The sequence below is a fragment of the Athene noctua genome, chromosome Z (assembly GCF_965140245.1).
Source record: "Athene noctua chromosome Z, bAthNoc1.hap1.1, whole genome shotgun sequence".
Taxonomy (NCBI): domain Eukaryota; kingdom Metazoa; phylum Chordata; class Aves; order Strigiformes; family Strigidae; genus Athene; species Athene noctua.
In genome coordinates this window covers 4,701,739-4,714,860 of record NC_134077.1, presented here as the reverse complement: position 1 = coordinate 4,714,860, position 13,122 = coordinate 4,701,739, and the positions used below count along the sequence as shown (strand labels likewise).

The 13,122-nt window shown below is 43.1% G+C and overlaps 1 protein-coding gene across 4 annotated transcripts in view; it reads right to left on the bottom strand.

Moving 5' to 3' along the window:
- Positions 1–13,122, bottom strand: part of LOXHD1 (lipoxygenase homology PLAT domains 1) — a 146,430-nt gene that overhangs the window by 81,814 nt on the left and 51,494 nt on the right. For all 4 annotated transcript variants that reach the window (XM_074932653.1, XM_074932654.1, XM_074932655.1 and 1 more), the window contains exons 10-14: positions 10,550–10,710; positions 9,458–9,544; positions 6,983–7,118; positions 5,118–5,272; positions 1,855–2,015 (exon numbers count right to left, since the gene is read on the bottom strand). In XM_074932653.1, the coding sequence (XP_074788754.1) occupies positions 1,855–2,015; positions 5,118–5,272; positions 6,983–7,118; positions 9,458–9,544; positions 10,550–10,710 (700 nt within the window). The remainder of the gene's footprint in view (positions 1–1,854; positions 2,016–5,117; positions 5,273–6,982; positions 7,119–9,457; positions 9,545–10,549; positions 10,711–13,122) is intronic.

Below are 13,122 nucleotides of genomic sequence, written 5' to 3'. Positions count from 1 at the left end.
ACATCCAAATGCTGCAGGTCATGGAGATGTTTATCCCTCGCACGGAGGATGCAGTGGGTGAGCACCTTCGCCCTCAGATATCTCCAGACTCCATGACGACACCCGTATACTGCGATGATGCCTCAGTCTCTCAAGAGACACGGGCACCAAAGATAGTGAGAGGGAGCAGCTGTCCCTGTGTTTGTTGGTGATCAGTCATGTTACCTTCTCAATCTGAGAGGAAGAGATAATGCTGGCACAAGGACAGCGAATAAAGCCGCATGAACCACACTGATATCATTTAGAAAAAAAGACATTAAGAAAAGTAAGAAGAGTGGAATTCCATCACTTGTGACTCGAAGCCTGAATGCACCCCATGAATATTTTGGGGATAGGGTCTTGGGTTTTCTTTCTCTCTCCTTTTTGAGTCCCTGGCCTGAGGAAAATGCCCCGTGGAGCCTGACACTTCTGATCCCCAGGTGTAAAGCTAAGGGGAGGGGAGTCATCACTCCAAGCTGAAGGAAGACACCCAGTTAAACAGTCAAGTAAGGAGATGATTCAAAAGTAAATCTTTAAAATGAGCCAGCTGCACAGTGCAGTTAGACACAGAAATATCTCTGAGGAGTCTGAGCAAAACAGCTCTTCACGTGGACACTTCATGATGCCCAAGTAAAAACCTGTCTAGGTTGCTTGCTTAACTCAGTAAAACATATGGTTGTTAAATATGTATCAAAAGGCAGCAATGACAACATGGTGGTTGGTTCTTTGAAAAGGCAGAAACTGGCTTGCTTTTCACAACCAAGATGACATTGCATCTGCTGCTCCGTGCTGCCTCCCTAGTAAGTTTGCTCTCTGATGTGATGTGACTTCAGCAATGCAGAGAGGCTGGGGCTGGCTCCTGTTTTGTATTTGGCTGACTCTCCTCATTATAGTGGAGTTCTTCTTGATTTACACTGACAAGAGACAAGTAACCAGCTTAGCGGTTTTACTTTTGTCTGCAATTTAAAAATAATTGTGTTTGAGTCTTACAATTGCACTTGTCCCCCGGGAGATGAATTTTTAAAACAGGTACTTGATGTTCCTAGGTGAAGTTCAATGAAATTCCTCCTACAGGGTCAACATCCTGAGAGGGCAAGTGGGACACTGAACAGGACACTCAACTACACCAAAGTTAGTCTCATGTTTTCACCCAGTTATCTCTAATTTGTGCTGCAATGTTAAGGCAGACCCTAGTTAGTGCCAGGGCAGATGGAGCATCTCATTCCCCATGGCTAGCCTCAGTACACCACATTTCTTTTGGCCACTTCGTTGTCTAGAAAAGAGAAGAATACATATATAACTCACCCACAGGGGTAAGTTACAGTCCTTTGCTCTACCACTAGATCTGTCTGCTTCATATGCATTTCCCTTCATGCAACGAGCTCTCAAGATGGCAGCATAACAATTCTGCATTCTCCCAACACAAAAATAGCATCCCATTGCTCCTGGAAAGATGGGATGTGCATGTGAGGGATCAGAACCTTGTCCCACACATGCAGTAAAACTAGCAGATTGCAGAGTGTGTTTCTGCAGCAGGCAATTGCAGCGACACTGGATGTGGTACTGGAAGGTTGCATTTTACCTTTTGGAAATTCTCTGTATTACTGAGCTAATTGCTGAGAAGTTCACAATTCAGATTGCAGTTTGCTCGGTAAGGAGACTTAACCGTATCTCAAACCTCCCAATCCACACTCTTTGCTTTCAGGCTTAGCAAAAATAAATGAATGAATAAATAAAAAGGATTAAGCTGTGCTCAGAAAATTCCAGTCTTGGAACAAGAGCTGGGCTGGCAAATGCATAGATGGAGTCATAATTTGCAAGCATTGTTTCCAGTACCTGTAACAGGGGAATTCCACAGCCTCACTTTCTGGCTGTCCTTCTTCCCTCACTATCACTTTGGCAAGGTACCAGCCACTGCTTCCTCCTTTGCCATCATGCCCTATTCTCACCCTCCTCACCTGCTTCAGCGTTACTGCTTCAACGAAGAATTCATCAGCCTTTGAGAAGGAGAAGAAAAAAGGTAAGGCAATATTTCTCCTTAAAAACAAACAAACCAACCAAATTTATTATTGCAATCAAACCAACATCATCAGCATGCTGCAAGATAATTCTTCACAAGATGAAGGAGAAAGTACGAATTAATTTAGCAAAGAATGAAAGCTCGAATATTTGTGTTAGATGTATAACATCAGATTTACAAATATATGATCTGGCAGTATTTTAAATCTCCCATGTCATTGTATGCCCTCCACAACTGTAAAAAAGAAAAGCAATTTGATTATTAAGAAGTTCATACAGAGAGGCAGGAAATCCCAAGTTCAAACCCTTGCTCAAGTATCATCTTTCTGGGAAATCTGGGGCTGGCCACTTCAGACCAAATCCACAGAGTTATTTAGAGGTACAGCTCAAAGACATTACCCCATGTTAAATTCAGATGACATGGACTACTGAGCACAATTTAACCCCAGCCATTTCCTGGCAGGCAAGCATTGGTTGTACAGGGTATTTCCAGCTGCTCAACGAATTGTGTTCAGAGGTTGGTGTGAACCTAACCCACGAGAGACATGAATTTTATGTCTTCTTTTTTTTTTTTTTTTTTTTCTTTTCCCCTGGAAAATGGCTTAAATCACCAACCTACAGATTATGCCAAGGGATGGCCCTTCAAGACTAGAGCTCTGTTACCCAAGAGGGTACTGGGAGCAGCAGCTCCCGATGGCTGTAAAAAGAGAGACGTATTAAAAGAGCAAGTTACTCCTTTGGGAATCAGGCCAGAGAAGTATGTACAGTACATGTACAGACACACACACATGTATGGTGAACAGTGTGTGTAAACACAGAGCATATCTGAAGCATATAGCCCAACAGACAGGGCTGCTGTGGTTACTAGCTGGCTGACATGCCTCACTAGGTAGGAGAAAGCTAACCAAACACTGAAGTTTGTTCATTCTTCACCTCCCAAAAGCCTGTAAAACACATACGGTGGTAGTATATACCCAGCTAGCTCCCAGACAGCTTGGTGGCAACTCAACACTTATTTAAATATTTAAATTTATTAAAACAGTCATAATTTTTCCATCATTCAGGACTCCAAACTGACCTTTAAAATAAAGACAATTAAACCTATTAACCACAATTTTAAGTGTTAATGATGGGCTTACATATGTGAACAAGTGCTACTTAGCTACTCAAAACTGCTGAACTGGTGATTTAAGGTATCAAAACCTCACTGAGTCAGTCTAAGTCAATGAAGCCTAATTCACTAGGCCTAATGTTCATCTTACTTATTAACAGCTGATGTAAATTAATGAGTAAGTAACTAACCTGAGCTACAGCAGAGCAAACAACTAATTTAGAGGCATCTTTAAATTTTACCTTCTATACAGGCTGTTAGTTTGCATCTGCAAGCAAACATTTCAAGTTAAATTGGTAATCAAGGTACTATTGGTTTAAGTGGCTGTAGATTAGAGACTGCACTGATTAGCTACATTTCTTTTTAACAGGGTATCTGAGTTAATCAGTGTAGTTATACTCATTCAGTCTCTTGAATATACGAGCTCTAAGTTTGTCAGGATCAATCCTTAAACAGCTTCCAATTCATTCACTAGCTTTCAGCTCCTCATGTCAAGAGAGCACTTTTCCATTAACAGGTCCCAGTTTGCTTTATATCATCTGGATACTATTAATCACATGAATTGATTGCCAAAATTATTTTTCCTTTTTGTTTTTCCCTTCATGCAAGTTACCCTATAACTCATTTTGGGGAGTAAAAATAAAATAGTTGTCATCTGTGTTTAAAATATTTGTTCCTTCTGTGAACCAAGCATCATTCTTTGGAACTCCATTGAAATGATCTTCCATCCACCCCCAAAGCATCACTCATTTTGCTACCATTTTGAGAAAACTAGGCCTTGCCAAATGACAAAATGCTGTCCTTTACAGCTTGGACCTACCTTTTAAAAATTTTTTTTAAATCTATAATATAAGTGTGTAGGCAAAAACGTGATGTTTGCAATGTCCATGTCTGCAAACCTTTACATCAGTTAGAAGCAGAACAAACTTTCACACTATATAAACGTCATGTGTTTCCAGGGACAGGTCTTACAGGCACAAGAAAACCTTGATGAAAGTTCTTTCAAAGTCTAAAAAAACTCAGTGACTTCAGAGAAGAATTGGAAAACCTGGACACTCAAAGGCAAATCCAGCATGTTAATGCATATTTCAGAAGCCCAAATTCAATCGCCAATTCTGAAAATGTGACCTCCTTTTATCCTCATTTTCTTTCCATTCCAAATCTTCAATCAAATAATGACACAAAAGATGGGAAATCTACACAGAGTTCTGTGATCGGATTCTCAAAATCTCCTCCAGGAGATACTGATTACATTTTGGACTCTAGAGATGCACAGTGTGCTTCATAATTGAATAAATATTAAGTACATTGACCCCATAGATCAGATCAGCACACTATTTGCTTGTTAATGCTGCAAGGGCTTTAACTACAGCGTGACCTCTTCATTATTTCCAGATTTCCAGGGAACGAGCTCTGTCTTCGGTCCAGGCCATTTCCACCCCCCTCTATTCAGGACACGTGCATACAAAAACATGTTGCAAACCAGATGGAAAACAAGACACAAAAATTGAGTACAGAATGGTTGAGGGGAAGAGACTGGAGGAAATATAAAGGAAATATGTTGGGCTTTTGGTTCTGATTTTCACATTAAATAATATGTTTTTCCTTCCTTTGCCCCTGGAGACAAATTTTTTGCCATATTAGATGGAGGGAGAAAGGCTCTTTCTTGTTCTTGGAAAGTAGATAGATTTCCTGGAAGCCTCCTCCACTCTAAAGATGCCATTTCAACAGTCAGTACTTAGCTGGGGAGAAAACCAGGAGACTCTTGTGAACATACAGATGTCAAGCAAGGGCAAACTGTCTCTGACCAAAACCTCCCTCCAACTACAACCTGTTATGATGTTCTGTGGCCATGATTTATTTCTTCCTACTGCCCCAGCTCAAAATGTCAAGGAAATCAGCCCCAAAAAAATCCACAAATGGCCACACACTTTAAAACCCATCTTAAGGAGCTGCTGTGTGAACTTACGTTGCCTTTTTCAAATTTATTGACAGTGTTGATGCAGTTGTAGAGAACACGATCTCCTGTGTCTCCCTGGTCACCAATGAGGCAGACAAAGACGTTGGCATCTGTGCCGCTCCCACTTACTGTCCCAGTGCAAACCGTCACCCGGTATTTTATCACTGTGGAGGCATAAATCAATAAAACAATTTCAGCAACATGATTAATTGCCATTTGAATTTACGGCATTTTCCACAGGTTTGCAATTAATTTTAAGTGTTCATACTTCCAGTTGCCACTCGTGCTGATGTATTGACTTTTACACTTCCGTGTTATCACTAGGAAAAGAAAAAAAAAAAAAAAACAAAATAAAAAGGCCTGAAATGTTAAGAAAACCCATAAAACCCCTCCAAAGAAGGACAGAAAAATGCCATCCCTTTCAGGTAAAACCTCATGAATTGGAGTGTATAGCCTACTTGGGTCCCCAGCCCTCCTACCTCCCCTCCTGCATTGCCAAGAGGGTCCTGGGGACAGAGGACCTTGTAACAATGCATTTGGGGAAATAATATTCCAGAGGCATGGCAGGCAGAGAAAAAGAATTAAAAAGGCCTGAGTGCACAGGGACCCAAGGAACGGGTACTTCATGTTGGCTTTATCTGGCAGGACAAGCCCAGTTAGCCACATCTCTTTGGGATCATCATAGAGCAGGAGGTTGGGTTGTGTCTTGCCTCCTTGTCACCTTTGAGATCCTTACTTAGGTTTTTGCTGGATGAGCTGCTACCTTCATCCCCACCACCCTGCTCTCATCTCTGCCCTCCCATCCCTTCGGGTGAAAGGATTTCCAGCAGAAATTTCACAACAAAGAGCCAGCCTACATACCAGCATCGGGAAGGGACAAGAGTCAGTGCTCCCACCCTCCTTCCAAAACCTGCCTGCAAGACCAACATGTGGGTGCTGCGTCTCGCCTCTGCTCAGCACAACTGCTCCTCATGGAAAAGTGCCTGCATTTGAACTCGAGCAGCCCTCTCCACAGCTGATTAAAAATACATTTCAAACCCAGGTTTATTTACATTTTAATAACATCTGCAATTACAATTACTCTTCCTCTTCTGAGCAACTGTTCAGCTGCATGCAGATCACTGAGTTCACTGGAAATTTCATAAAATAGGGGACTCATGATTTACGGAGCGTGGAACCCCATTGGGGTGGAAATAAGAGAAAACCCATTGGCTACCTTGACATATTCTGCTCTGAAAAATTCCCCCTCTGAGTACATTTAGTTCTTGTGACACAAGGTCAAAACAAAAGTGACCACCTCAGGAAGCCAACACAAAGTTCTGCAGTTCCTTAATTAAATCTCCGGTGCAAGCATGATTAACCCTATAAATAGTTTGGGTTTCTCACACATGCTGAAAGGTGCCTATGCTTTTGCACAACTGTTCTTTAAAACTTCCTATAAATTTACACATATAGCTCCATAAATGTGCATATTATTAAATAAAACTTCAAAGCCCAAAAATGATTGTTAAATTTTAGATTGCATTTTAGCTAAGCTTGTTTTCCGTGAACATCCCTTCAAACCCTGCATTTCATATTTTAAGGGAGGCTGGAAAAAATACAAGTTTGAAAGAAAAAAAATAGCTCTGAAAACAACTGTGCTGTGGCCAGACCTCTCCCATCTCCCACCACAGAGAAATGTGCTCAGAATAAGAGTCTGGGATTTCTGAGTCTTCATGCAGCTAATGATGCACACAGAAAATACTGCAGAGAGAAAGTGCCAGAAAGAGAAGCTAATTGAATTACATAGGTCCGCCTGTGCATCCCTCACACAAAGAGGGTTTCTTTCTATTCAGGACCTAAGTGAGCCCCTGCACAGAGCCTGTGGCTCTCACCTGGCATGACTTCAGTCACTAGAGTTCCCTCCGCAGGGAGCTCCCTCACGATCTCATTGTCGTCTTCATTTATATCTAGCCAGCGGTCACAGTTGAATGTGTATTTTTCTTTTGTCAGCGTTTTCAGCAGAGTTACCTTCATTAAACCAAAACACTGAGTGAGTTCAGAGGCTTAAAGACAAAAAAGCAACAAGCTCCTGACAGGTTTTTGCCTGGGAAGCAAGAGTAGGTAGCAGCAGAGAAATAACACACATTAATAACGAAACTGTCATTGTGACTCGTGCACTGCAGTGATGCATGGAGCAAAGTCTGTCACAGCTGATGGCGTGTCATTCCTCCTTTCTCCAATTGCTCCATGGTGGTGTGAAAGTTTTGATGGATACCGTGGCTCTTAGTAATTGCTCATCATATGCCACTGCATAAATCCACAGAGCAAAGCATGAATGGTGCTTGCACTGCTGGTTCTCGCAGCTCAAAATCAGTGCAAAATCCATTGAGAAAACAGCCAGAAAACGGCAGCGAGCATGATCAGAGATATGCAGTAGCTTCCAAAGGAGTAATGAGCAAATAAGGTGGGGCTCTGCAGATGGCTGCTGAAGCAGGTGAAAGAAGGGTGTGATGACAGTCTACAAAATCACAGGTGGCATGGAGAAGGCAGAGGGGGGTCAACGAATCACTCTTCCCCTACAAGAAATACAGGGCATCAAATGATGCTTTTAGAGCAAAGCTCAAAGCAAACGGGACACAATCAGCCTGTGAAGTCCTTGCCAAAAGCTATTATGGTTGTTAAAAGTTTAAATGGTCAAGAGGATACTAGAACCTTTGAACAAATAAATGGAAGAGAAACCTACTAAATGCTTTGTATTTAGTAGATCTGTTCACAGGAAGTAACTGGAGCTAGTCAAAACTGGAAGAATGTAGGGGGAAGTATCATAAATGCTTGTTCTTTTTTTACTGTTCTCTAATCATGCACTTATGTGAGGCAGGAGAGAGTATCTTGGGCCAGATGGATTTTTGGCCTGACCAGTATGGCTGTTCTTCAGTTCTTGTAATAGAAAATGGAAGCCTGACCCAACTTGAAGCAAGCCTGTTGTGAAATGTGCGAGGACTGGAAGCATCATTAAGGCTTCATCTAAGTTCTTATAGATGTTTATATGGATGCACAAGTGATGGGATTCATGTGCCATGAGCCTGATGCATCCAGAAAACAAAGGACTGGCTGTGCACAGGCAGACTGATTTCATGCATCTTCACCAGCTTTGCTTAGACAGTTGGGCCCAAAGTGAATCCTAGACACACTGTCAGATCCCTCTTCTCCTCCTTGAACACAATTTCTGTGCAGGAAAATAGGATAGCCGAGGGAAATGCGTAGCTATGGAAGGTCTAAGCATTCTTGCTCATCATCTGTGAACAAACTATAGAGATAATTTGTGGCCCAAAGCCCGACTAGCACTTTCTTTTTGATAAAGACTACAGGCAGACACCTTTTCCCACCACACTGAACACAGCAGTACTTGACACCCTCTCCCCACTGGAGTGGCTTGTCTGTGTATGCTTTCACAGCTCCCTGACAAAGCAGGAGAGCAGGATCTGTCAAAGCCCATTAGAGGGACGCAAGAAAAATCTCTAAGCGGTAAATTGTGATTTATCATCACAGTTATTTATGGCTGCAGAGCAAAATGTGTGTTTCATTAAGTGCAGAGAATGTCTTCCAAGCTCTGCAGGAATATGGGTGAAGCTTAGAGATGAACTTTCTGCCTTGCAGACCCAGGCAAGGGGTGACAGCATGGTAATCGTTGCTGGTGGAACAAAGGATGTGTAACTGAAGATCGATCAGATCACTCCAAACAGGACATGATGGCTCTCTCCTGGCACAGTCCCCACAGGCTCCTCCAGTCTGAAAGTGTCCCCCTCCTGCAATGGGGTTGTCAGCACTTCAGGGCCCGTTATGCTCCGCTCTACAACAGGTCTCTGCTATAATCAGTTTTTCATTATGACCAGCCTAAATAAGCCACAGAAGGAGTAAGTTTGCCTCCACATACAGTAATGATGTCTGAAGAGCAAGGGAAAACTCCCTCTGGCAGCAGTGAATGGGGACTACAGTGGTCTGATGCTGGAAGGATGGGGAAACGTGATTTCCCCCATCAATCTGGGCTGTTCAGAGCTGCCATTTCCCATTGCCTTCATTCCCCATACATAGCTGGGCTAAACTGAGAAGGATGGGAAGAAGGAATTTCCTCCAAAAAACATGCAATGAATTCTTCTCTCCTCCACATATTTTTGCAGATGCTACGATGTGCTCTCTTCACATCCACCACTGAGTGGTGGATTTCCACTTCCAACCCTCAGCCAGCACCGTCTGTAAAGGAAGGCACCTCTGACCACCGCACATCAAACTCAGCTGCCAGCACTGGCAGTGCAGACCTCTGGACCAATCTGACTTTTCAGGACTACCTGCCCTTGCTGTCCCCTCACCTTATTCAGATGCCAGCCAGCAAATGGATTTCTTTTCTCATGCCATATCCGAAGCTTATAAAATGTGCCCAGGTCAGGAAGCTCAATCTATAGAGGGGAAAAAAAGTGCATTATCCATTTCTGTAAGTCAGCAAAGTATGCACACAAATGACACCTCTGAACATCTTTTGAGAGCCAAATCAGAGAAGAGACAAAAACTAAAGGTTTTTTTTTAAAAAAATAGGGAAATTATGTTCTTTAAAAGTAATAAACCCTACTCCGCAAAGATAGCTTGATGCCTCTCTCCTCAAGAGAGAACATGTGGGCTGAATCCATTTGATGTCATTTGATCATGAGAGGTCCTTGAAACTACCCCTCCCAGTAAGAACTACGGCCAGTTCTCAAGCTTCAGCTCTTTCTCTAACAGCAGTTACAAAGCACAACCACTCTCCCCACCAGAAGGCATCTACAGCTGCTAGTGCAAAGGGAGTAAATGTTTTGGTTACAGACAGGCATTAAAATCCATTGGTTCTCAATTTTTCTCTGACCAGTCCCCAGTTAACTTTTAAACACACTTGTTCCTAAACACAAGAGGACCTTCCCCAGCCTCCAAACTCAACATACTACTGACCTCATCCCCAAACACTCATGAAGGCTCATGTCCAAGGAAGCTGAAGACCAGACCACCAAGGAGAGGAAACACCACTACAGCTAATTCCCTAATGACCACTTAGGCACTGGGGGGAAAACTGATAAATGGCATCGTCTAAATAGGTGGATCAGTCTGTAACATGAATGGGGCTGTGTCTGAGGGAGACTATCTGCTTCAGGAGCCACAGGGGAGATGTGGTACTTACTTAGCACCACTATGACTTCAAGTCATCACCACCTGAGTGTCCAGGAACATCAGCCTAAGCCCTGTTTGGAGAAGACAAGCCATAACCATAGGTGGGGAAATCATTTGCATCACCACCAAACTGAATGACTTCACATCCACTTCAGAAGGACCTACTGAGATAAAGATCTCATGATGATGATCTTCTGTGCAGGGTTGACGACAATGCCCTGGAAAACAATACTAAGTCAAATTTAATACTTGCACAAGATTCATACCATGAACTTGTCAGTCTGTCCAGTTTCAAAGTTGTCTGAATTGTTGTCCAGCTTCATCTCATCTGACTTCCCCTTGTCTCCGTAAATCTGGAAGAAGATTGTGGCATCTGTCCCTGCATTCTTAATGTCACTTGTCCAGATCCACAGAGACCAGGGGCTTTCTACAAAGAAAGGTTCAAGACATGTTGTTTAAAAAGTAATTTTTAAAGGTGTCCTGGTAAAAAGAATCATTCTTATTCTTTCCCCTGGGTGGTAGAGAGGGGAGGATGGTATGATAGACAACCAAGACGTTTTATCCTTCTCTGCACAAACACAATCAGCTGTTATATGACAAACAGGAATGAGATTGTCTGGAAATATAATTCTGTGCTTTCATTTAAAATAAAATGAGAAAAAACATAAACTACCACTTCCCGGTCAAACCATATTCTTCTCTGTCATACTTTACTAACAGGGCAATCCAGGCATGTGCTCCCTCTCTGTAGTTTCAGTATACTTCTCCAACACTTACTACTCTAGTTTCAAAGATCATTTTAAAGCCGAGGAAATACTGTCATCTTTTTGTCAGTGAGAAAGAGTCTCCAATTACTTGTGTGTGGTGCAATGCAGCTCCAGGTAGCTCCTAAAACTTTCTCCAGATGATCTGTGTCTGCAACAAGGAGGTGTATGGATGCATTTGAGTATGACTTCATCCTAACCTAATGATCCTTCCTGAGACAGGCTGGCTCAGAGCCTATTTGGATATCTCTAGCCAGGTTGCATCATGTGGGGCAGACAGGCTCAGAGCAATATAAAGACATTTTTTGAAAGTGTTTAAATTATTTAAACTCTCGAATCCCATCTGACTTCAGTTTGAGCTTGTGTTACTCTAAGTGACATGTCCAAAGATCATGGCAAAGCTACATAATATTCATCTCTTAAGTTTTCACCCAACATTTTAACTGTAAGAGCAGTCCACCTGCAGCAACTTTACTTTGGCTTTCATACCAATTTCCTCTGAAGAGCTCCTCATCTGCATTCTTTACCATTAATAATGTGTTTCGCTTCTGCAGGACTTGTAGCACCTACAGGAGAGGGAACAGGCTTCTTTCCTAACTCAGACATCAGCTGAATTATTAACAAATTCTAATGAAAGAATTGCTAACCCTTTCGGTATGACTGAGCCCACATGAGCACGGCTTGACCTTCAGAGCCCAAAATGGAATAAAAAATACGATGACATGCATATAAATTAGATTTTTACTGATCTACTCAGCATCTGACTTTAAAAAAAGAGGCAACAGCTACTCAAAAAGTGAGGTGGAAGAAAGGAGTCTCTTTTAGAAAAAGTTTTGCCCCTATTTTAATAATATGCAAAATGTTCACGACCACTCCTTTCCGAAAAGCACCAGCAAGTTTTATCTGAGCAGCGATGAAGCCAAGAAAAGTTTGTGTATGGTGTGTGATATAGCAGCCTGCCCTCCCTGGGGAAAAGAGCAAGGGCAATTCAGACTCCAGAGACTTCTCTCATCTGTCTGGTCTGGCCTCCCTGACCCCTTGCTGAAGGAAAAGAGGAGTGATGCATGAAGGGAGGGGGAAAAGGGAACTCGTACCAGGATTAAATGCTGATAGAGGGCTGTCAGGAAGAAACCACACAGGGAGAAACGTGGGTGAGCTGGGTCTGCAGCTGCCGGAGGAGACCAGGCATTTCCCCAAATACCCATCATCGTCCTCTCAGGGCTCGCTGGGCACATTCCCCTGTTTCCTATCACTTCACATCAAGGGACCCAGGCCCTTTGGAAATTCTCAGAGCCAGAGCAAAAATTCCCCAGGGCACAAACACCATGAGGGCTAGACCTGACACAACAAGTTTCCAGGATAACAACGGAGATGGGGGGGTGGGGGGGGTGGTGTGTGTGTGAATAAAAAAAAAGCTGAGAATAAATACAAACTACACATCGAGCTGCAATACACTGGGGGAACAGCTTGCAAACGCTGAGCAGGAAGCCATTTCACCATGGATACCCAAAGTGAGGGTCAACCAAGCTTTGATCAGCTCTGCAGAAAGGGACAGTCCTGTATGCACAGGGAGATAGGCGAGATGACATAATAGCTCTTTTCTAACTCCAAGTCTTACGCTTCTATAATCCGGCAGCTAAAGGTCACAGATTTCTCAAGGCTAATGCTCTCGGTCTATCTCCTGCACTGCGGCAGCAGGGGAATTAGCCTGTCAATAACAATCAGAGTTGATAATAGAAGGTTAAAGGTTGCAGATGCTTTAGGTAAATGGACAGAGTCAGAGGTGCAACGCGGTTATAACGCTTAGATAAAGCTTATTTAAATGAAACGCTATTTAAGCGGGAGCCCACCCCAAACATTTGGATTAAATTGTATCTGTTACCCTAATTAAAACATCCTGCTCGCACATACGCGCTGGTGCAGCCCAGAGAGCAGCGACCCATTTTGCTCGGTGCAGAACCAGGCAGCGAGGCTGGGTGCTGGGGCCGCGTGTGCAGGGGGGAACACACCGGTGGTGCCCTGCATGGCACCGAGCAGCACCTCCCAGCCAACGCGTGCCCCTGCCTCCTTCTAGA